At 39.5% G+C, this 22,774-nt stretch overlaps 2 protein-coding genes across 3 annotated transcripts in view; both read left to right on the forward strand.

Annotated features, from left to right (window-relative positions):
* SHC4 (SHC adaptor protein 4) overlaps nucleotides 1–7,077 on the forward strand; it is a 128,883-nt gene extending 121,806 nt beyond the window's left edge. The window contains exon 12 of the mRNA XM_022587155.3: nucleotides 1,477–7,077. Within this exon, the coding sequence (XP_022442863.1) occupies nucleotides 1,477–1,632 (156 nt within the window). The 3' untranslated portion in view covers nucleotides 1,633–7,077. The remainder of the gene's footprint in view (nucleotides 1–1,476) is intronic.
* Nucleotides 7,078–8,766: 1,689 nt separating this feature from the next.
* The window catches only part of CEP152 (centrosomal protein 152), a 102,943-nt gene continuing 88,935 nt past the window's right edge, over nucleotides 8,767–22,774 (forward strand). The window contains exons 1-2 of one of the 2 annotated variants that reach the window (XM_089907264.1): nucleotides 8,767–11,802; nucleotides 17,959–18,052. In XM_089907264.1, coding sequence (XP_089763390.1) covers nucleotides 17,966–18,052 — 87 coding nt within the window. In that variant the 5' untranslated portion in view covers nucleotides 8,767–11,802; nucleotides 17,959–17,965. The remainder of the gene's footprint in view (nucleotides 11,803–17,958; nucleotides 18,053–22,774) is intronic. The other variant, XM_022587158.2, reaches the window with a different exon arrangement.

A 22,774-nucleotide genomic window follows, 5' to 3' on the forward strand; every position in this document is an offset into this window, starting at 1 on the left:
CAACCCTCAGAATGGGAGAAAATATTTGCAAATGAAGCAATTGACAAAGGATAATCTCCAAAATATACAAGCAGCTCATGCAGCTCAATATCAAAAAAAACAAACAACCCACTCCAAAAATGGGCAGAAAACCTCAATAGACATTCTCCAAAGAAGATATACAGATTGCCAACAAATGCACGTAAGGATGTTCAACGTCACTAATCATTAGAGAAATGCAAATCAAAACTACAATGAGATATCATCTCACACCACTTAGAATGGCCATCATCAAAAAATCTACAAACAATAAATGCTAGAGATGGTGTGGAGAAAAGGGAACCATCTTGCACTATTGGTGGGAATGTAAATTGATACAGCCACTATGCAGAACAGTATGGAGGCCTTGAAAAACTAAAACTAGAACTATCATACGACCCAGCAATTCCACTACTGGGCATATATCCTGAGAAAACCATAATTTAAACAGTCATGTACCACAATCTTCATTGGAGCTCTATTTACAATAGCCAGGACATGGAAGCAACCTAAGGGTCCATCGACAGATGAATGGATAAGATACAGAAGATGTGGCACATATATACAGTGGAATATTACTCTGCCATAAAAAGAAATGAAATTGAGTTATTTGTAGTGAGGTAGATGGACCTAAAGACTGTCATATAGAGTGAAGTAAGTCAGAAAGAGAAAAACAAATACCATATGATAGCACATATATATGGAATCTAAAAAAAAAAAATGGTTCTGAAGAACCTCGGACAGGAATAAAGATGCAGAGATAGAGAATGGACTTGAGGACATGGGGAGGGGGAAGGGTAAGCTGGGACGAAGTGAGAGAGTGGCATGGACCTATATACACTACCAAATGTAAAATAGCTAGTGGAAAGCAGCCGCATAGCACAGGGAGATCAGATCGGTGCTCTGTGACCACCTAGAGGGGTGGGATAGGGAGGGTGGGAGGGAGACACAAGAGGGAGATATGGGGATACATGTATATGTATAACGGATTCACTTTGTTATACAGCAGAAACTAACGCACCATTGTAAAGCAATTATACTCCAATAAAATGTAATTGGGGGGACTTTCCTGGTGGTCCAGTGGTTAAGACCTTGCCTTCCAATGCAGGCAGGTGTGGGTTCGATCCCTGGTCAGAGAGCTAAGATTCCACATGCCTCTGGGCCAAAAAAAAAAAAAGGAAATATAAAACAGAAGCAATATTGTAACAAATTCAATAAAGACTTTAAAAATGGTCCACATCAAATGAAAAAAAATCTTAAAAAACTAAATTAAAAAAAATGTAATTGGGAATGAGAAAGTTGTTTACTAAGGGATCCAGAATTGAAAAGTATCTTTATTTTTCTTTATTCAGCAGTTACCTCATTCAAGGATATGCCTGTTTTTACCCTATGATTGTTTATGCCTTTCAGGAGAACCATTATCATTTAACCTAAATACATTTGTATTTCCTTTTCAAGGTGAGGACCAAGGATCATGTATTTGATAATGTTGGCCACCTTATCAGATACCACATGGATAATAGTTTGCCAATCATCTCTTCTGGAAGCGAAGTAAGCCTTAAACAACCAGTGAGAAAAGATAATAATCCAGTACTTTTGCATTCCAACAAATGACAGTATGGAAGTACCATCACACTGATACTTCAGGAAAGTCCATTTTGTATTAGGACACAAAAATAATTCACACTTGGTTTCTAGATAAATTAGAGCACAAACTGCGAAGTGTATCTTTCTGAGACCATCATGGACTAGGTCCTTTATAAAACAAAGAACTAACAAAAATTGATCTTCAGAAAGTGAAAATCAGAAAAGGGGAAGAGGATGGGTCCCTTTGAAAAGAAAATATACATATGCACGGATGTCACTTTTTAAGGCCATATTGCATTGATAACAAGCTTAAAAAAGCACAATTAAAATTTCACGTGCTGAAGACAACTTGAATGAACTGCTGGGGCAGTGGTATGTGCCTTTCAACTTGATAATTTTGGGGACATTTTCATATTGGGGAGGTTAGTTCTAAATGTCTTCATATTCTATAACTATAGAACCATTTGCCAAAAAAGTTTTTCCCTTGTTATAAAAGTAAGAAGCCATTTGCTTAATAGTTATTGACTTTATTACATTTTCTGTTTGGTAACACTTTCACCTCAGTGTTAAAATAAATTTGACATTGAATTTGGACTGTGTTTATAGCAGTGGAATCAAATCAAGGGCCACTGAAAGCATTGGTCAGTTTCATTGGCCTGTCCCATTTGCTGTTTAAAGGGCTGGAGCCCAAATGTTTTGTCCTAGTATTTCTCAATCTTTGCTATGTGGACTGTTTGTATGCAACATATGACAAACTAAAGAAGCCAAATCTATGTCATTTCTGATTTCATCGTATTTCTCCCTCCTTGCCTCTCCCCCTCACCCTTCCCCCCAAAAAAGAGCTCATGAGTGCATGGATTTAAAAGATGGCAAACAAACCAGTGTTCTTCATATTCAGTCTCCAAATTGGTTTCATTCTTATTTAAAGCACCGAATTTATTTTAAAGTATGGGGAAATATCCCCTTGATTGGTGGTGACTGAATCATAGGCCCTCATCTACATGTATCCTTAGCACCTTTTCTAGATATGACCAGGCAGAGTGTACCAGGGAGAAAACACTGAATGAAACAATTGGAAAGGTTTGACACATGCAGGCACACTTGGTAAACCAATGATGTAATGAAGCGTTATGTAAGCAAAAGCACTGGACTGGGCCTCATTGTGACCTTGAGCAACTTGCTGAACCTGTCTGGACTCCAGTTTCCTTGTCTATAAAATGAGGGAGCTGGGCTAGGTGAATTCATAGGTCCATTTCAGCTCTAACATGATATGAATTTATAAAAGGCAAATTTTTCATTTATTAGGGGTCAGTGTTGATAACCAGTCTGTATAATTAAGCTTGAAACTGCAGCTTTTTCCTTTAGTCTGTGTCTGTGCTCATTGAGATCATCATTCAGATAGCAGAGATCTGGAGCCTTTCAGTCAAAAACATTGAAACTTTGGAAAAATATAAGTGATGGTAGTAGAAGTAGATTTGGTTATTTTGAGTGGCAGAAAACGGCTTCGGTCTCAGCCCTCTACCTGCCTTTACATGTAGAGATATGGCCATTATTTTAGAGTTTTTTGTGTTTATTTTTTTTAATCTTGAGTTATCTGGACAATTGCCTTAATTCCACTTCACTTTGGATGTGTAGATACAACTTAATGTTTGTAATTGTGAAACGTTTGCTAAGTTTTAAGTAAAATGAGAGAAACTTCTTTCACAAAGAAATCATCAGAAACCAAGCACACTGAACTCTAGTATTTTTATGTGAAGGTTTATGCTTTTAGTTTACTTTGACTGCCATTGGCTTCTTAGATAGGTTTGTTTCCTTTTATACAACTAGGAAATAATGTATCTTTCCTCAATTTTGCATACACTGTAGTTCTTGATTATTTGTCCTCGTAAAGGGGATGAGCATGGGTGTAAATCAGCGAAGTTTATGGGTGATCTTATTATCTTAACAGAGACAGAGCAGGGCTGTGGTCTCATTCTGGTTGAGCAGAGTGATAACTGGGTGGCCAGAAGAAGTTCTTGATAGAAGATGAGGCAAAGAGTATAGCTGGCGTGAGCAGGACACATAGATGGTCAGTGTTTGACTGTAACGGTGTGGTAGTTGGATGAGCAAACACCACACTTGCAACAACGGGCACAGTTAAAGGGAAACAACAAAGTAAGTGTTTGCCTGCATGCTCTTTTAATGTCACATCCTTATCTTCATCTGTCTTAAGGTGGAAATCCATTTGCATATAAATACCTGTAAACAGCTTAAAAAAAATAAATGGTTATTGCTTTGTGATGACTGACAGTATATGTCTGTTGTTTGGGATTTGGAAAATTTATCGTCTGTAGGATGTATCAGGGTCCTGACAGGAAACAGCTAGCTCACTTAAATTGGGTGACTAGAGGAGAGTTTGATAAAGGGACTATTGACAAAGGTGTGGGTGAAGTATGGGGAAGCCACGAGGGAGGATGCAGTGGTCTTCAACCAGTGAAGGAGTAGGGGAGGGAGCAGTAACAGAATCTGGAGGGAGAGCTGTGTGAAAGGGCTGCCTTTTAGGAGCTGTGGCCTACAGGGGAGGCACTTAACCAGCCCTGGGGACTCCACTGGGAGGAGGCTAAGGGGCATTATGCTCAGTGGAGGAAGGATAGCCTTTCAGCAAATGATGCTGGAGCAGCGGTACATCTGTAGGCAAAAGAATGAACCTCACACTTTATGTAAACATTAGCTCAAATGGATTATGGACTTAAGTGTGAAATGTAAAACTGTGATAACTTTTAGGAAAGAACAACATAGAGGAAAGTCTTTAGGATATAAGGCAAGGCAAAGAGTCCTTAGACATGATCTGTTAAAGGAAAAACTGGTATGTTGTACTTCATCAAAAGTACACATTTTTGGGAATTCCTGGTGGTCCAGTGGTTAGGACTTTGCACTCTCACTGCTGAGGGCCTGGGTTCAATCCCTGGTTGCGGAACAAGCCAAAAAAAAAAAAAAAGAGAGAGAGAAAAAAATACAAATTTTTGATCTGTGAAAGCTCTGATAAGAGGATGAAGGACAAGCTGTGGACTGGGAGGAAATATTTGCAAACCAAATGTCTAGAATAAATAAAAAGCTCTTAAAACTCAACATAAAAATTCTACTTAGAAAATGGGCAAAAAACATGCATAGACATTTCACTGAAGGTATACAGATGGCAAAAAGCAGGTGAAAATATATTCAACATCATTAGCCAGTAGGGAAATGCAAATTAAAACCACAATGAGCTATTACTACGCACATAACAGAACGAGTAAATGAAAAATAACGACAACACTAAATATTGGCTAGGGTGAGAAGAAAGTAGATCACACATACATTCCTGGGGAGACTGTAAAATAGTGCAGCCAGTCTGAAAAGCAGTTTGGTAGTTTATTAAAAAAGTAAACATGCAACTGTAAACATTCAACACAACAGTTGTATTCCCGTGCATTGATCACAGAGAAATTAAAACTTACGTTCACACAAAAACTTGTACAGGAGTGTTTATAGTAGCGCTGTTTGTAATGACCTAAAACTGGAAACGTCTTCAATGTTCCTTCGGTGTGTGAATGTTATACAAACTGTGGTACATCCGTGCCATGGAATACTACTCGGCAGTAAAAAAGAACGAGATGATGAGATGCTGATACAACCACTTAGATGATATTCAGAGAATATGCAGAGCAAAAGCAAGCTAATCCCAAAAGGTTATATACCATAAAACTACAGTTATATAACATTCTTGAAATGTTGTTTCTATAAAATTATTGAAACGGAGAACAGATTAAGGAAGGAGTCAGTAGGAGAGAGGGAAGTGAGTGCAGTTGTAAAAGAGCAACATGAGGGATCCTTGTGTGATTGAATTGTTTTGAATCTTGACTGTATCAATGTGGATATCTTGGTCGTGTTACTGTACTACAGTTTTGTGAGGTGTTATCATTGGTGGAAGCTGGGTAAAGCTTACAGGAGATGTCCCTGTGTTATTTCTTGCAATCACATGTGAATCTACAATTTTCTCAAAATAAAAAGTTTAAGTTAAAACAAGTTGGGAGGTAAAAGTTAGATATGGCAAGAGATTTTAAGAAGATTGCCACTTTAACCCTTGGCAGATTCACCGAATATACTAAATCCACCGAACATGGTGGTTGGCTCATCTTTGCAGTCCCAGGTCCCATCCTTCTAGCAATAGGAGGGGCCATTTGGCTGAGCTGCATGAGACCACCTTCATTACCTACTCAAATGTAAATGTTTGATGGCATCTCCAAAGATACATTGATAAGATCAAAGGGTGGCAAACATAGATGGTCAGCTCTGTCCAGACCCGCTCAGATCCGCTGAGCCAATTCTGTGTGTTTTGCTCCTAACTCCCTGCACAGGTGACTGTTGATTCTAAGGACAACCTCAGGCTAGGGGAGCTGCTTTGGGTTACCAAGAGCCAGAAGTGCTCATGGACTTCCTCTTCCCCTTCCCTGGTGCAGGAACAGGAAGGCTTAGCCAATTGCCCCATCCTGATTATGCTCCAGAGCTCCCTGTAGGGTCAGGCTGGGGCCAGCACTTCTCCTGAAAACATATCCCTGCCTGGCTTCTTCCCCTTCCCTGTCCAGCTTCCTCACTCCCTAACAGCTTGCTCAGGGAAGCCCTTCCTTAGTAAATCATTTGCACTCATTTTCATCCCAAAGTTCACTTCTGGGAACCTGACCAAAGATAGAAGAATATCAAATAACTTTAAACATGTATCCCATTACTGGACAATAATATCTAAGTGTTCAAATACATTAACATTTTAAATAAATCCTATAATTTCTTATAAATGGTATCATTATGTTGTATTTTGTTAATATCCATTGAACATGTTATGTAAGCATATAAAGCACACACCAGTTTTATAATCTTGTCTTGGTACTTCTTTCTTTCCTTTTTAATCTACTGTTTCAAGAAGCAGAAGCAGAGTGTGGCATCTGGGAGGGTCTGCATTCCACGTTCAAATATAATTTTTGCAGCTTTGGATCTTTATCAAATGGTCATCATCACTTTTCTAATAGCTTTTACTGGTTTTCTGATTAAAAACCTTGATGCTATGGAAACTCGTAAGCATTAAATCCAGGCAATTGGCTCTCACACTTTTGGCCGGAGAGCATTGAAGAGGCAAAAAGACTATTGTTCCACATACCTTTCATCCCCCAACTCCTTCTTTTTCTTGTCGTGAAAAATATGACACAGTGACGATAAAGAACTAGAGAGGAACAACAGGAATTGTTTACTCACTTCTAGGGGAGGAATATGATGCTGTTCCTATGATTTTATATTCCAAAATACTGCCCTATACATTTTTCAAAAAATGAGTAATTTTATCACTTGCCTTGATAATACATTGTTAGTTATTTAAATAGAATAAATTAATAGCCAACACATTTCAATAAAGCATAAGCAAATTTCAGAGGAATTATAAATTGACTTTAGTAATAGATTACTAGTGACAAAAATTGAACCTCAACTTGGATATTAAAGTCGTTATAGGAAAAGTGTAAATTAATATATTAAAGCAGTTAACGCTACGTGCAGTTAGGTTAACCAAACTCACAACAAACTTAATTGGTATCGATGGTGCCAAGCAAAGCTGGTTTATAATTAAGAAGCAGGAATAACAGTCCTTAAAAACCATGACTTCCTGGGAATGGTGCTATTAACATCCCTCTCCCAAAAGTGGGAATTTCAGTTATCTTCAAGTGTGCATGAGCAGGAACTTTACAATGTTGCACATAGAAATGATGAATAATCCTTCTTGGTAAACTTAAATAACATGCTAACTTTGATTTACAAATTCTAAACATTAGTAGCCCCTAACATCTTACTTGGTAGATTCCTATTAGGTAAACCTTAGCTGTATGTAAAAATAAAAACCTATAAAATTGCAAGTTATTTTCCCATGATAACTGGAGAAACGACTTGTGTGTTTGTGTCATGTAATGACCCATCAGGAATATCCTTAAGGTCCATCAGTGGGCCATGGATCATGTTTGGAGAATCACTGGTCTAGACTTTTCAAATATAACCTGTCACAAATGCATCTTAGTCATAAACATTTGGTTGCGAAGAACGGAAACCCACCTGTATTAATTTCCTAGGGCTGCCTCAACGAAGTACCACAAACTAGCTTAAAACAGCAGAATTTTATTCTCTCACAGTTCTGGAGGCTAGAAATCTGAAAATAACGAGTTGATAGGACCACGCTTCCTCAGAATGCTCTAGGGAAGAATCCCTTGCCAGTTTCTGGTGGCCCTGGATGTTCCTTGGCTTGTAGCAATGTAACTCCAGTTTGTTCCTCTGTCTCCATGTGGCTGTCTTCTCCTTGCGTGTCTTTCTGTGTCCTTTCCTCTTCTTTTAAGGACACCAGTCATTAGATTTAGAGCCCATCCTCATCCAATATGACCTCATATTAACTAATTACATTTGCAAAGACTCTATTTCCAAATAAAGTCACATTCTGAGTTCTGGGTGGACATGAAATTTGGGGGAACGCTATTCCACCCCTTACAAGCTTATTCAAATAAAAAGATGTTTTAAAGTTCAGATTATCACAGAACCAAGGAAAAGATGAACTGTCAGCCTTCACAAAGCACAGGAACCAGGCAGATCCGTGGCTCTGAGTGGCAGAAGTTCATGATCGTCATCTTTGTTCCACCATATACATGACACAGCTATGGAAGAAGCATATTTCCCATAAAATACAGAAAATGTAATAAAAATCTGCTTCTGTAGGGTTACCACTTGACCCAGTTTCATGGAGTCATTTCTGTTATCTGGGAAGGGAATATGATTGGTGCAGCTTGGGTCTGGTGCTCACCTTTGACCCAATCAGGTATGGCCAGGTCTTTGAGTGGTGGGGAGGTGATGGTGGTGAGGTCATAGTGGCTGAGGGCAGGTGTAGATTCTGTGATAAGTAGCTTAATCAGGGAAGGCATTTTGACACTTTATGTCATTATTAAGCCCCTAGAACAGTGCTTGGTACAAAGTAGATGCTCAAAAAATACTATTGAATATACAACAAATAATGGTTTGATATTCCTCAAATAACACTGTTAAATAGTGTTTCTACATTTTTAAAGCTCCTTCACACAATCTTATTTCATCCTTTTTACAATCCTGCAAAGCAGTTATTATCACTCCTATTTTCAAATAAGACTTTGCTCCACAGAAGGATTAAATAAATTGTGGACAAAAGCTAGTAGGTAGGAGAGCTGGAACTTGAACTCAGATCTTCTTTAAGTTCAGTGCTTTTTTGAGGATAGCACTCCTTATTACAGGATGGCATTGCTTTGACCTGATAGCTCTGACACCAAAGAGAAGGTAGGAAAAGGAAGGAATGAGGGTTTAGCTGCACCTTTATAAATGATCTGAATGGGAGGGACCACATCTCAACAACAGGCATTTCCCCTTGAAATGTAAATGAGTCTGATAGAGATAGCCCCTCCCAGCTCACAGATGTGTCAAAAATGCAGGATAAACATTGACCCAACATTCTACAAATAATCTTTCCAGCATTCAACGTCTTTGGCAGTTTTTCTCTCTTTTTCCGCATTTGTCTTTATTACCCCAGGATGCCTCTGTGTGCTTGTGTTTCTCTGGATGTAAGTTCATTCCTTGTGCGTTTCCATACCTTACCTGTGTAGCATGCCTTTCCCATCCCTCCAGGCTTCAAGCTCTTCTATTGGCTATCTTGTCCCAGCCTACTTCTCCAATCTTATCTCTAAATACAAGAATCCTTTACTTTTGCTGATCTGCCCTTCATATTGCAATTACTCTTGCTAATCAACCTACCTGTTGACTCTTCCTCATCTTCCAGGAAATTTCCCTGAGAGATCCTTCCTTACATGTTCACTTTTCCCCAGAATTATTACTATCTACCCATATTGCATGTAGTAAACTACTTTTTTGTGTGTTATCATTTGTCTTTTTATGTAAGCATCTTGCACCTCAGAGTGTGGGTGCCTCGCTGGCAGGGGTCCTGCCTCTCACTTTATATATAAAGCACCTAGACCAGGAATTAAACACGATAGGCCGTCAAGAAATTTTCATTGATTATAATATGTCCATAACTCCACTCAAATTCATTTTTAAAAAAGGCAAGGGGCTCTGATTTATTTTTTATTTTGATTTATTCTATTTTTTTGTGACTTAGGTGCTTAAGTCTCACTTATATTTTATATATAGTGATGAGCTCTGGATTTTGAGATAAAGGAGCTGGGTTCAAAATTCTGTCTCTGTCTCACATTAACTGTGTAACCTTGGACACTTTTATTATTATTATTATTTATTTATTTTTCATCAGTTTCTTACACTGTAAAATGGGATCCTAATACCTGTACTAGCCCCTCACAAGGCTGTTGTGAGGAAAAGTGAGCTAGTGTCTGTGAAAAAACTTACCAATGTCTAAAGCACTATGTAAGGGATTATAAACACTGTCTCCTCATGTGCTTTCCTGCCTTAACATCTTTTCTTTTTTCTTTCATCTCTCTAATAAACAGTCGTTTGTGGGCAGGGATCATTTAGCATTCTTGCTGTAGCATTTCATCTTAACCCTTAGCACAGGACGCTACACGCAGCTTGCTGATGGGCTGCCGTGAGACGTGGAAAGCCCATAAGCCTAGTTCTCACTAACAGACACCTTGGCTCAGATTTCAACAACTGCCATTTACCTGAATGCTTTTTATTTGCTTTTTCTGGCACAAAGAGCTTTCATTTTATTTGTTGGTTCATTCATTTACTCATTTATCAAGTTTGTTTTGAGTGCCTACCAGGGGCCACAAAGCAAAGTAAGTGCCTTAAGATATTGACGTTGGACTGAGTGAAACATTCACATAGCAACTAGTTATATAGTAGATAACAAGGATTATAATAAGACATGTACACTGTGTCCAAAGGGGGGAAAGATCATTTCTACCACGGGAGGGAGGTGTGTGTCATGAAAGGCTTCAGAGGAGGTGCTCATCTATCTTGAAGACTGAGTAGCTGGGGAAGTTAAGTGGGGCAATCAATACAGGTGAAAGAAATAGCTTGAGCAAAACAAAAGCACTCTGGGAACCACGGGCAGCTGGGTCAGAGATTTCACTCATCTGTTGCTCTGGATTGAGTACCTAATGTGTGCCAGACCCTTATGCTTAGTGGATGGGGTTATAGGGGTCAGTGTAGGGGTGGGATGGTGAGGTAGCAAATGAAAGCTAGCCAGATTGTGAACAACCTTTAACAACACTTTTACCTCATAGTAATATATATGGGAAAGGGTTAAGAGGATGTACTACCAACTCCTTGATATTCACTGGAACCCTTTTACCCCAGGAAGGTAGATACAATAACTGACTTTACCGCAGACTGGGCAGCTCTGTCCTAAAGGACAGGTTAACATATACCAGAGTGACAGGAACATTCGCACTCGAGGAAATTCAAGTAGTGAATAAACATGTAGAGAATGTGTCATCTCATCAGTAATTAAAGAAACACATTCAAACAAGGCGGGACCTAGTAAGCAAGAAGACAAAGTGAAACGACCTCTAAGGCTGTTAAGGTAATGGGGAAGCAGGCACCTTAGAGAATCAGAAGGGCAAATACAAAAACCTCCAAGGTGGGTTCGTTGGGGAAAGTGAGGGATTCAATGTGCTGCAGCTGAGAACTGGGATTTAGGAGTGGAGAGCGCAGGGGGCACGAGTCACTGCACTAGGTGGTGTGGGGAGGGGCAAGGAGTTCGGGCAAAGCCGGTTCATCCTAGGAAAGGGCAGGAGGCCAGGTGCTTGGGCGTCTCTATGCAATCGATAGGCCCGCCCCCTCTAGAGTCAACCCTTCCGTAATTGGCTCACGGATTCACCAATGGGCACACAGGAGGAACTTCCCGCCACCTCTGGCGCCCGCTTTTAAACAGCCGTATAGTATTTGCAACTGCAGGAGGACTTCTCAACCTAGCTTGAGAAAGGCGGAGACTTCCGCCTCTACGCCCTGCCCCAAGCCGGCATGGCCCCGCCCACCAGGCCCGCTTCTAACCAGCGATTGAAGGAGCCTGCTGCTTCTCAATGGCCTCGGGGTTCCGTGGGTTCAGTTGTGACTAGAACAGAGCTAGCGGGTTGGAGCCTGGGTGAGGGGTTTGCTAGAAGTTGGCTTTCGGCGGGAGCTAGGGTGTCTCCGCGGTGACAGCATCCGTGGCCTCCGGTGAGTTTCGCTTCTTGGCTGGGCTTGGGGCTGGGATAGGAGGAGGTGCGGGGTCCTTGGGATTCTGGCTGAGGCTTCCCGGAGGACTGACCCGTCCCCTCCCCAAATCCCGCGGTGGTGGACTGCTTGCGGGTGGCGGGGCTCCGCCTTTGACTTTGAAGTGTCATCCAAACCCCAAGATCCTACTTAGAAGTGACATCTGGGAAGCCCTCCTCGCCTCCTCCAGGCCGCTAGGGTAACGCTGAGACCCGACCCTGGGGACCCCCGCCGTGGTCACCCTGGCGCCGTGCCAGGCTCACAGTGGGTGCTCTGTACACGTGTGTTGACTGAGTGCATGTAACGCTGGCAGCCCAAGCCAGCAGCCCCAGGCCTCCTGGGCTCCGTGCAGCTTGGGTCTCGCGGTACCTGTTTGCTGTGCCATAGTTGACGCCAAACGGAGTTCCTTGGTAGGGCCCTGGGTTTATCTTCGTTCAACCTGTGGTTGCCTGCTTGCTGCATCCTCTGGGCACCCTGAATGTATTTGTCCGAGCTGCTGTCATTAGCACTGATCACAGATTATTGTCATCCTTTGTTTTTATGTGTGTTTCTTTCCCTTCACCAAATCCTGATGAACTTTGTAATCTTGAACAGTGCTTGGCAAGTAATTGTTAAATGAATAAATAGGCTTCCTAAGCCTGGTATTGCAAGTCTGAAACAGGCTAGTGTGCTCTGGCTATTTCCATTCTAGAAAGGAAGCTAGCATGTAAGCAAGTAAGTAGAATTTCCTAACTCTCAGGGCACTTAAAGACGCTTTTGTGGCACTTAGCCTTTTCTATCTTACAGTCATGAACTTGAGTGTGATTTAAGCTGAATTTCACATATCTTTCACAATGCATGACAATTTATATGCACCTCCTAGATGTGAATGCACTCAACTAAATGAGAGGCTGAAATTGAAGCTATAAGAAAAGTATAAGAAATATAGCCTGAAAGTGCCAAAGAATGACTAATTTCATGGGGGGAGGGCATCTTGAAGAAAGTGGCATTTTCATCCTAGAAAAGATTGCAATATTTGAAGGAAAGTTTCCCACACACTGCATATTCACCTTTTCTCAGATATACTGAATGCTGTTTATTCCTTTAACCTCTTTTGTAGCCGGCAGAGTTCTATTCATGAGTAACATGTCATGATAAAAACAAAACTAAGATGTATTGATTGGTACACAGTGCTAAGCGCTTCATGTACATTAGTCTTGTGAATCCTCGTAACCAATCTTTGGTGCAGGTACTGTTTTTTACCCCCATTTTATTAATGAAGAAATGGAAACAGTTGTGCAAGTTTACACAGCTGTTAAGCAGGAGAGCCAGAACTGAGCCCAGGTTGTCTGAATGAGTGCCCTCATTCTTAACCACTTAACAGCCATATTGTGTCCTTTAAGATCTGTTTCTAAAGTCTTTCTGTGAAACTTCTTTCAGCCTTATTTTCTTCTTAGCATAGTTAATTTGTACTTTCCTCTATTACAGAATGTATTACAAGATATCATTTAACTATTAATTCATATCATTGTTTCCCTAAGGGACTGTAAGCTTCCCATGGCTCGTAGCATGTCTTAGATACATCTAGGCTATAACCTGGCCCACAGTAGGTGCTCAGTAAAATTTTTATTGAAATAATAAATCTGTAGAGAGTAACATGAATGTATTATATTCATTCAACAAATATTGGTTGTGTGCAAAGGGTGGGGGAGATACATTTAAATTCTGCCCCCAGAGTGCTTAATAGGCTATTGGATGAGGCAAAAACAATGCTACTTTTGCTTTCTAATGTTTTGTCCAATTAAACACACATTGGTCTTTCTCATTGCAAGGAGGGCAAAGAAAACACAACCAGCGACAACAAAATGAGTAATGAGTGGGACATATGACAGAACATAGCCTTGTAAATAGGTTCAGAAAAAGTTATCTATCTAGGAAGAAAGTATTAACCATCTTGCTATTAAAAAAAAAGCATACTGTACACTTATTCTGCATCTTGATTTTTTAAATAGTATATATAGAGATATTTCATTATTAGTGACACAGTATTGCCAATTTATTCAAAAGTACTTTTACTAGGGAAAATGTTCTTTTTCAATATATTAATATTGATAGTTCTCAAGATGGTTTTCCCAATTCATACTTTCATCAGCAATTCATGAGGATGCCTGTTTCCTATAAAATAGCCACCACTAGGGCTTCCCTGGTGGCCCAGTGGTTAAGAATCCAGATGCCAATGCAGGAGACACGGGTTCAAGCCCTGGTCCGGGAAGATCCCACATGCCGTGGAGCAACTAAGCCCCTGTGCCACAACTACTGAGCCTGCGCTCTAGACCCTACGAGCCACAACTACTGAGCCTGCGTGCCACAACTTCTGAGGCCCATGTGCCTAGAGCCCATGCTCCACAACAAGATAAGCCACAGCAGTAAGCCCGCACACCACAATGAAGAGTAGCTCCTGCTCACCGCAACTAGAGAAAAGCCCGCATGCAGCAACAAAGACCCAATGCAGCCAGAAATAAATAAAATAATTAAAAAAAAATAGCCACCACTAGCTGTTATCATGTGTTTTTTTTAATTTAGTGGTTGAAAATCATATTTCATTGTTTAAATGGCGCTTTGAATTCTTTGTGAGATTAAGCATCTTTTCAAGTTCGCTGAGTATTTGCATTTCTTTTTTTTTAATGAAATGTATCAGTTGCCCATTTTAAATTGAGTTGTCTTTTTCTCATTTCTTTGTGAGAATTGTATATTGGGACTTTCTCTTGTGTTTTGCAAGTCTCTTTCTCATTATTATTTTACCCTTTGATGATATATTTTTTTATACATAATATTTGACTTGCTAATGATTGTTTTGGCCATATACAGTTTCTTTTTGTATGTGTGTATAAGTTTCCGTCAAGTTTTTCCTTTACGGCTTCTGGGTTTATTATCTTGCTAGTTTTTTCTTTTTAATTTAAGCAGCCTCTTTTATTGTTCTGAATATTATAGTAAAGTCTGATAGCAGTAATCAGTAGCGATTAATAAACAGAAGAAAAGCATTAGCTTTTATTTTAAATTTTAGTTAAATACTAATTACCTTTCTAGTCTCCCTCTTTGTTTTTTAAGCCACAGTAAGTTTATCAAATTTCCCTTAATGCCTAAAATAATTTCTTATGGTCTCTGGTAATTTGCACTTTTCAGAAGGAAAGCTAATTTGTACCTTTTCCTCCCAGTGGAGAGAGTTTGTTCTTTCAGATATTTTCAGATTTCTTCTTTAATGACATGGTTTGGATTTAAAATGCCATTCAAAAAAAAGATATAGTTTTGTCTTTTACATTTTCTTCACATAAAAATGAAAATAGGGAATTCCCTGGCGGTCCAGTGGTTAAGACTCCGCACTTTCACTGCTAAGGGCCTGGCTTCAATCCCTGGTTTGGGAACTAAGATCCTGCATGCTGTGCAGCCAAAAAAAGAGAAAACTAGACTTTATTAAAAAAAAAATGAAAACACCTTGTAGAATTCATTATTCTCTGAGAAAAAGTAGCTCTTTATTTAAAATAACTGTATTTAGCAATAAGCTCTTGTAAATCTTAATGTTCTTTTTCAGTATTCAACAGGAATTGATTGATGGCAGATTGGTGCAGTGTTGGAAAAAAAAAAAACAACCCTCCCTCCTTTTACTTAATAAAAGGGAAATTAACCCAAATTCCCTATTCTGGCTTTAACTATAAAATTCAGGGAAAGGTGGAAAATACCATAAGAATTAGAAGCAGGAAAGATTATTTCTGCCTGGAGAATTCAGGGATATCTTTAAGGTCCAGCTTAATTGCCTTTCTTTTAAGGAGCAAGCATTTACATGGGCTTGTATTTTCATAATCTATAGATTCTATAGACTTGATGTTCACTTGAAGTAGTGAAAAAACCCTAGAGACATGAGCTTGTGTTACTGTTTTTCCCTCACCATTTCAGCTACATTGTAGGCTCTTTACCATATTCAGGTATCCATCTTATGCTGGTATACAAGAGGTTTCTTGTAGCTGCTGGGTGGAGACAAAGTTTAGAGTCCCCAAGCCTCTCTATTTTACCTCTCAGTGAAGGAGTGCGTGTGTCCCTTCCTCCATGTAGCCCTGGCACAAAAACAGACAGGAGCAGGTCTGGTCTAAGAAGCAGAGGCTGGAAGGGTTTTGTTGATGTGAGGAGTCTGAATTCATAGAATTAAAAGGGATGGGTTGGGTGTAGGGAGCGACCAGAGAGGGGAGGGATAAAGAAGGTGGACTGAAAATTAGAGTTTGGCCGAGAAACAGTCCTTGTAAAACAAACTAAAACTTATGGGGATTTTCAGCATCGAAATTCATATTTGTGTTAATCTGTAATACCATATTTCATCTATTATAATGTGCACATTTTCTTTTCACTTTTGTTTTTTGCCGCTCCATGTGGCTTGCAGGATCTTAATTCCCTGACCAGGGACTGAACCCAGGTCACGGCAGTGAAAGCGCCAAGTTCTAACCACTGGACCGCCCAGGAGCTCCCTTCTTTTCACATTTTAACATCTACAAAGAGGCTGCATTTTAAAGTTAATGATATGTCATGATTTAGTTGGCCACATCTTTTTCTTAGTGGTACAGACCAGAACTGTGTCATACCATCAAGGGCACCTTAGAGCTGATGAAGAGGAATATCTTTTGATATAGAGCTTTTGGCTTACATAAAAGTTTGTGATGTTAGTTCTCTACTGTCAACACGAGGGAGCTAAGTTCTTTATGGTAAAATATGTTTGGATTGCCAGGTGTATGCTTCTCATTCCACTTCCAGTTTAATGACATTTTAGAGCCTGAAAAGTGAGTGTATGATCTGTGGCCCAGCCTCACATCAAAGTGCATTTCATTGGCATGCACAAGAGTGGACTGAATAGAGGACAGCATTAGGCTGTGTAATTGATGATGCTTGCGTACTTTTTTGTCAGGATTGTTCAGAGTTTTGAAATTCTGGGTAGTTTCTGTGTAGTGTCAGGATCCCTAAGTATAATTCAAATCATCAGCAGTCTTTTGACCGTAAGTACTTGAAAACCCATTTCCTGCTGCTGCTTCTGCCACAGCAGTGACCATTCTCCAGGGAAGTCTTGCTGCTGCTTTGGGACAGTGTCATAGCTTCACATCCTTCACTTCTGTTTTTCCTGAGTATTTTTTGCTAGAACTTGATTTTATCAAGCTTAAGAGCAGGACATTTAACACATATACATATATATATATATTTTAAATTTAATTTTGGCTGTGTTGGGTCTTCATTACTGTGTGAGGGCTTTCTCTGGTTGCAGCGAGCGGGAGCTACTCTTCGTTGTGGTGCGCGGGCTTCTCATTGTGATGGCTTCTCTTGTTGCGGAGCACGGGCTCTAGGTGCACGGGCTTCAGTAGTTGTGGCACGTAGGCTCAGTAGTTGTGGCTCGCGGGCTCTAGAGCACAGGCTCAGTAGCTGTGGCGCATGGGCTTAGTTGTTTAGTAGCATGTGGGATCTTCCTGGACCAGGGCTTGAACTTGTGTCCCCTGCATTGGCAGGCGGATTCTTAACCGCTGCACCACCAGGAACGTCCTAACACATATTTTTGTTGTGTGCTCTGTGGAGTTTACTGGATTGTAAATGTTTTTTGGGGAGCAATCATTAACTCAGGATTTAGTGGCTCTCTTTCTGAAAAACATGACATTTGGATTTGTGATATTCAGAAGATGAAGCAAGTTGTGGAGGATGCTACCTGTGCCGTCTTTAATATATCAAATTAGAAACTTTGAGCGTATTCTTAAAATTTGTATGTTTTGGCATATTCCTGGTTCATTATTATTATCTTATTTTTGTGTGTGGACAAAAATCTTACTGTTTGAGTTATTCTTTCCAGACCACTAGAAAGGTCTAGTTGTAGGTTTATTAGCTTTCGGCATTTTCTCATTTTCATGAATTTCTGTCATAAAAGCTGTTTTCTGTGAATCATGATTAATTTGTAAGAATTCTCTTTATAGTTGGAATACTAACCATTTGTCATACATTAGTTACATCTATCTTCTCCCTAGCTGCTCCTGTCTGTTTGTGTATGGCATCTCTTATGTAGTTTGGTCTGGGGAGATTTTCTGGGCTATTTAGAAACCAAACATCTTTCTGTTCCCGCAGGAGGACCATGTCACTAGACTTTGGCAGTGTGGCACTGCAGACGCAAAATGAAGATGAAGAATATGACAAAGAAGACTATGAAAGGGAGAAAGAGGTAAGTTATTCAGAAAAAGAATTCTAAACCCAATCTTAAACAATTTTGTATCCTGACCAAAATTACATCATTTTGTGTCATTTTGAAGGATTTATGGTTCTTTTTTTTTTTTCCAAAGCCCCAAAACTTGATCAGCATCTGGACTTTTGAAAGGTAGATGAGTGGAATGCTTCCTTCTTTTGGACAAGAATGAAACATAACTGTGTACGATGCCCTAGATAGATGGTTAGATTGCTGAAGCGCTTTTCATTTAGGAGGTAGTGGTTGGTCTTGGGGCAGAGGCCTACTTGCATGGGCGAGCCCAGCAGGTTCCCTTGCTTCGGGTAGCCTGCATCCGCGTGGGGGCCGCCGGTGAACAAGCAAACAGGCGAGTAAAGCAATCTGTGTGAGGGCTGATTTAGCACTGACAAATAACAGGGAGACAGGGTAAGGTGATATTAAGGCAACCAGCCAGGAACTGGTGAGGGAAGACCTCTCGGAGGAGGAAATGTTTGAGCTGAGCCTTGACTCATGAGAGGGAGCAGCCTCACAGAAGCCCGGGAAGGATGCCCTAGGCTCGGACACAACCAGTGTAAAGCCTGGAAGTAGGCAGCAGACCCTGCATATCTGTGAAGCAGCCAGAAGGCTGTGGTATCAGGACTGTGTGAGCAAGGGGTGAGTGGTGGAGGTGGGGAAGAGGTGGTCTGGGCCCGGTCACGGCGCGTCAAGGGAGAGTGTTTGTATTTTATCCTAGGGGCAGTGGGAAGCCAGTGGAGGATTTTAAGCAGGGAAGTGCTATCTGACTGTATTATTTGAAAGATCTTCCTGAATGCTGTGTTGTGCGACGAGATTACAGGAGAAAAGGAGTAAGAGATCATATTTGTGTGTGTGTGTGTGTGTGTGTGTGTGTGTGTGTGTGTGTAGCGAAATCCTTGGCCCAGTAGTAATAGTAGCAGCTGGTGGGAATCAATTTGCTTGTTATGATTGTTTTTAGTTTGAGTCAGATTTCTTGATTGACTGCGATAACACGCTGCTTTTGCACTGAATGTTGCTATGACCCATTCGTTTTTTCAGGTGTTTTTTAAATTCTTTATTGAAATATAGTTGACTTACAATGTTGTGTTCATTTCAGCTGTACAGCAAAGTGATTCAGTTATATATATATATATATTCTTTTTTTAGGTTCTTTTCCATTATAGGTTATTACAAGATATTGAGTATAGTTCCATGTGTTACACAGTAGGTCCTTGTTGGTTATCGATTTTATATAGTAGTGTATATGTGTTAATCCCAAACTCCTAATTTATCCCTCCCCCCTTTCCCCATTGGTAACCATAAGTTTGTTCTCTTTCTTTCTTGCTTTATTTTTAGGCCAATTCTGGGTGGCTTTTTTTTTTTTTTCCTCTCACACACACACACACACACACACTGTATTTTATTTTTACAAGAGATAAATAGACTGACACCAAGCCTTGTAAATGGATGACCACAACAAAAGCAACAATGATTGCAATTACCAAACACGAAACACACTCATACTATGTCATAATATTGACATTCAGTCCAGGAATCCTCCACTGTAACAGCTCCTTTACTTTGCAGTGAAAGTTGATTTGTATATTTTTTGCCTCTGAGTCCTTGTGGGATTTTTTTTTTTATTCAAACAGAATGTCACAAAAGTTATCATCCTCATCAGTTCACTCAGTCCCATGTAATTAATTTTTTTTCCTCTTGATCTTTTGTTACCACTTTTATGAATTCATCAGTTTTCCATTAGAGTTCTGAAAATGCTTATTCATTCAGTTCAGCAGAATAGTCAGTTACCAGAAACCTGTACTTGTCAGAGTCTTTTCCATGAATTCCTTGAAGATGAAACCCTTTTATAGGAACATATTTGCAAAAGCATCAGAGTGCACCCAGAACTGTCTGTAAATGACAAAAGACTTAAAAATGACCACGGTTAAAGATTTGAAGAAAGTTCAGAATAATGCAATTGACAAAGAAATGTAGTTATTTCTGAGATACACATTTTAAAGTAATAACTAGAATTATGACTTATAACATTATACCAGAACATTTAAGATTTTTAGAAGTTTCATGTAATGTCTGAAACATTTATATTAACATATTTCCATACAAATAACCCAAAGAAAGTTTAGTATTAGTTGTTTCTTTTTATGGCAGGTTCTTATTAGTCATCAATTTTATACACATCAGTGTATACATGTCAATCCCAATCACCCAATTCATCACACCACCATCCCCACCCTACCACGGTTTTCACCCCTTGGTGTCCATACATTTGTTCTCTACATCTCGGTCTCAACTCCTGCCCTGCAAACCGGTTCATCTGTACCACTTTTCTAGGTTCCACATACATGCGTTAATATACGATATTTGTTTTTCTCTTTCTGACTAACTTCACTCTGTATGACAGTCTCTAGATCCGTCCACATCTCAACAAATGACTCAATTTTGTTCCTTTTTATGGCTGAGTAATATTCCATTGTATATATGTACCTCAACTTCTTTATCCATTCCTCTGTAATGGGCATTTAGGTTGCTTCCATGACCTGGCTATTGTAAATAGTGCTGCAGTGAGCATTGGGGTACATGTGTCTTTTTGAATTATGGTTTTCTCTGGGTATATGCCCAGTAGTGGGATTGCTGGATCATATGGTAACTCTATTTTTAGTTTTTTAAGGAACCTCCATACTGTTCTCCATAGTGGCTGTATCAGTTTACATTCTCACCAACAGTGCAAGAGGGTTCTCTTTTCTCCGCACCCTCTCCAGCAATTGTTGTTTGTAGATTTTCTGATGATGTCCATTCTAACAGGTGTGAGGTGATACCTCATTGTAGTTTTGACTTGCATTTCTCTAATAATTAGTGATGTTGAGCAGCTTTCCGTGTGCTTCTTGGCCATCTGTGTATCTTCTTTGGAGAAATGTCTATTTAGGTCTTCTGCCAATTCTTGGATTGGGTTGTTTGTTTCTTTAATATTGAGCTGCATGAGCTGTTTATATATTTTGGAGATTAATCCTTTGTTGATTCGTTTGCAAATGTTTTTTCCCATTCTGAGGGTTGTCTTTTTGCCTTGTTTATGGTTTCCTTAGCTGTGTAAAAGCTTTGAAGTTTCATTAGGTCCCATTTGTTTATTTTTGTTTTTATTTCCATTACTCTAGGAGGTGGATCAAAAAAGATCTTGCTGTGATTTATGTCAAAGAATGTTCTTCCTATGTTTTCCTCTAAGAGTTTTATAGTGTCTGGTCTTACACTTAGGTCTCGAATCCATTTTGAGTTTATTTTTGTGTATGGTTTTAGGGAGTGTTCTATTTTCATTCTTTTACATGTAGCTGTCCAGTTTTCCCAGCACCACTTATTGAAGAGACTGTCTTTTCTCCATTGTATATCTTTGCCTCCTTTGTCATAGATTAGTTGACCATAGGTGTGTGGGTTTATCTCTGGGCTTTCCATCTTGTTCCATTGATCTATGTTTCTGTTTTTGTCCCAGTACCATATTGTCCTGATTACTGTAGCTTTGTAGTATAGTCTGAAGTCAGGGAGTCTGATTCCTCCAGCTCTGTTTTTTTCCCTCAAGACTGCTTTTGCTATTCAGAGTCTTTGTGTCTCCATACAAATTTTAAGATGATTTGTTCTAGTTCCATAAAAAATGCCAATGGTAATTTGATAGGGATTGCATTGAATCTGTAGATTGCTTTGGGTAGTATAGTCATTTTCACAATATTGATTCTTCCAATCCAAGAACATGGTATATCTCTCCATCTGTTGGTATCATCTTTAATTTCTTTCATCAGCGTGTTATAGTTTTCTGAATACAGGTCTTTTGTCTCCTAGGTTGATTCCTAGATATTTTATTCTTTTTGTTGCAATGGTAAATGGGAATGTTTCCATAATTTCTATTTCAGATTTTTCATCATTACTGTATAGGAATACCAGAGATTTCTGTGCATTAATTTTGTATCCTGTAACTTTACCAAATTCATTGATTTGCTCTAGTAGTTTTCTGGTGGCATTTTTAGGATTCTCTATGTATAGTATCATGTCATCTGCAAACAGTGACAGTTTTACTTCTTCTTTTCCAATTTGTATTCCTTTTATTTCTTTTTCTTCTCTGATTGCCATGGCTAGGACTTCCAAAGCTATGTTGAATAATAGTTGTGAGAGTGGACATCCTTGTCTCCTTCCTGATCTTAGAGGAAATGCTTTCAGTTTTTCACTATTGAGAATGATGTTTGCTGTGGGTTTGTCATATATGGCCTTTATTATGTTGAGGTAGGTTCCCTCTATGCCCACTTTCTGGAGACTTTTTATCATAAATGGGTGTTGAATTTTGTCAAAAGCTTTTTCTGCATCTATTGAGCTGATCATATGGTTTTTATTCTTCTATTTGTTAATATGGTGTATCACATTGATTGATTTGCATATACTGAAGAATCCTTGCATCCCTGGGATAAATCCCACTTGATCGTGGTGTATGATCCTTTTAATGTGTTGTTGGATTCTGTTTGCTAGTATTTTGTTGAGGATTTTTGCATCTATATTCATCAGTGATATTGGTCTGTCTGTTTTTGGTATCAGGGTGATGGTGGCCTCATAGAATGAGTTTGGGAGTTTTCCTTCCTGTGCAATTTTTTGGAAGCGTTTGAGAAGGATGGGTGTTAGCTCTTCTCTAAATGTTTCATAGAGTTCACCTGTGAAGCCATCTGGTCCTGGACTTTT

This window comes from Delphinapterus leucas, chromosome 2 (genome assembly GCF_059928025.1).
Source record: "Delphinapterus leucas isolate spDelLeu-1000000601 "Yukka" chromosome 2, BTC_Dleu_Yukka2, whole genome shotgun sequence".
Taxonomy (NCBI): Eukaryota; Metazoa; Chordata; class Mammalia; order Artiodactyla; family Monodontidae; genus Delphinapterus; species Delphinapterus leucas.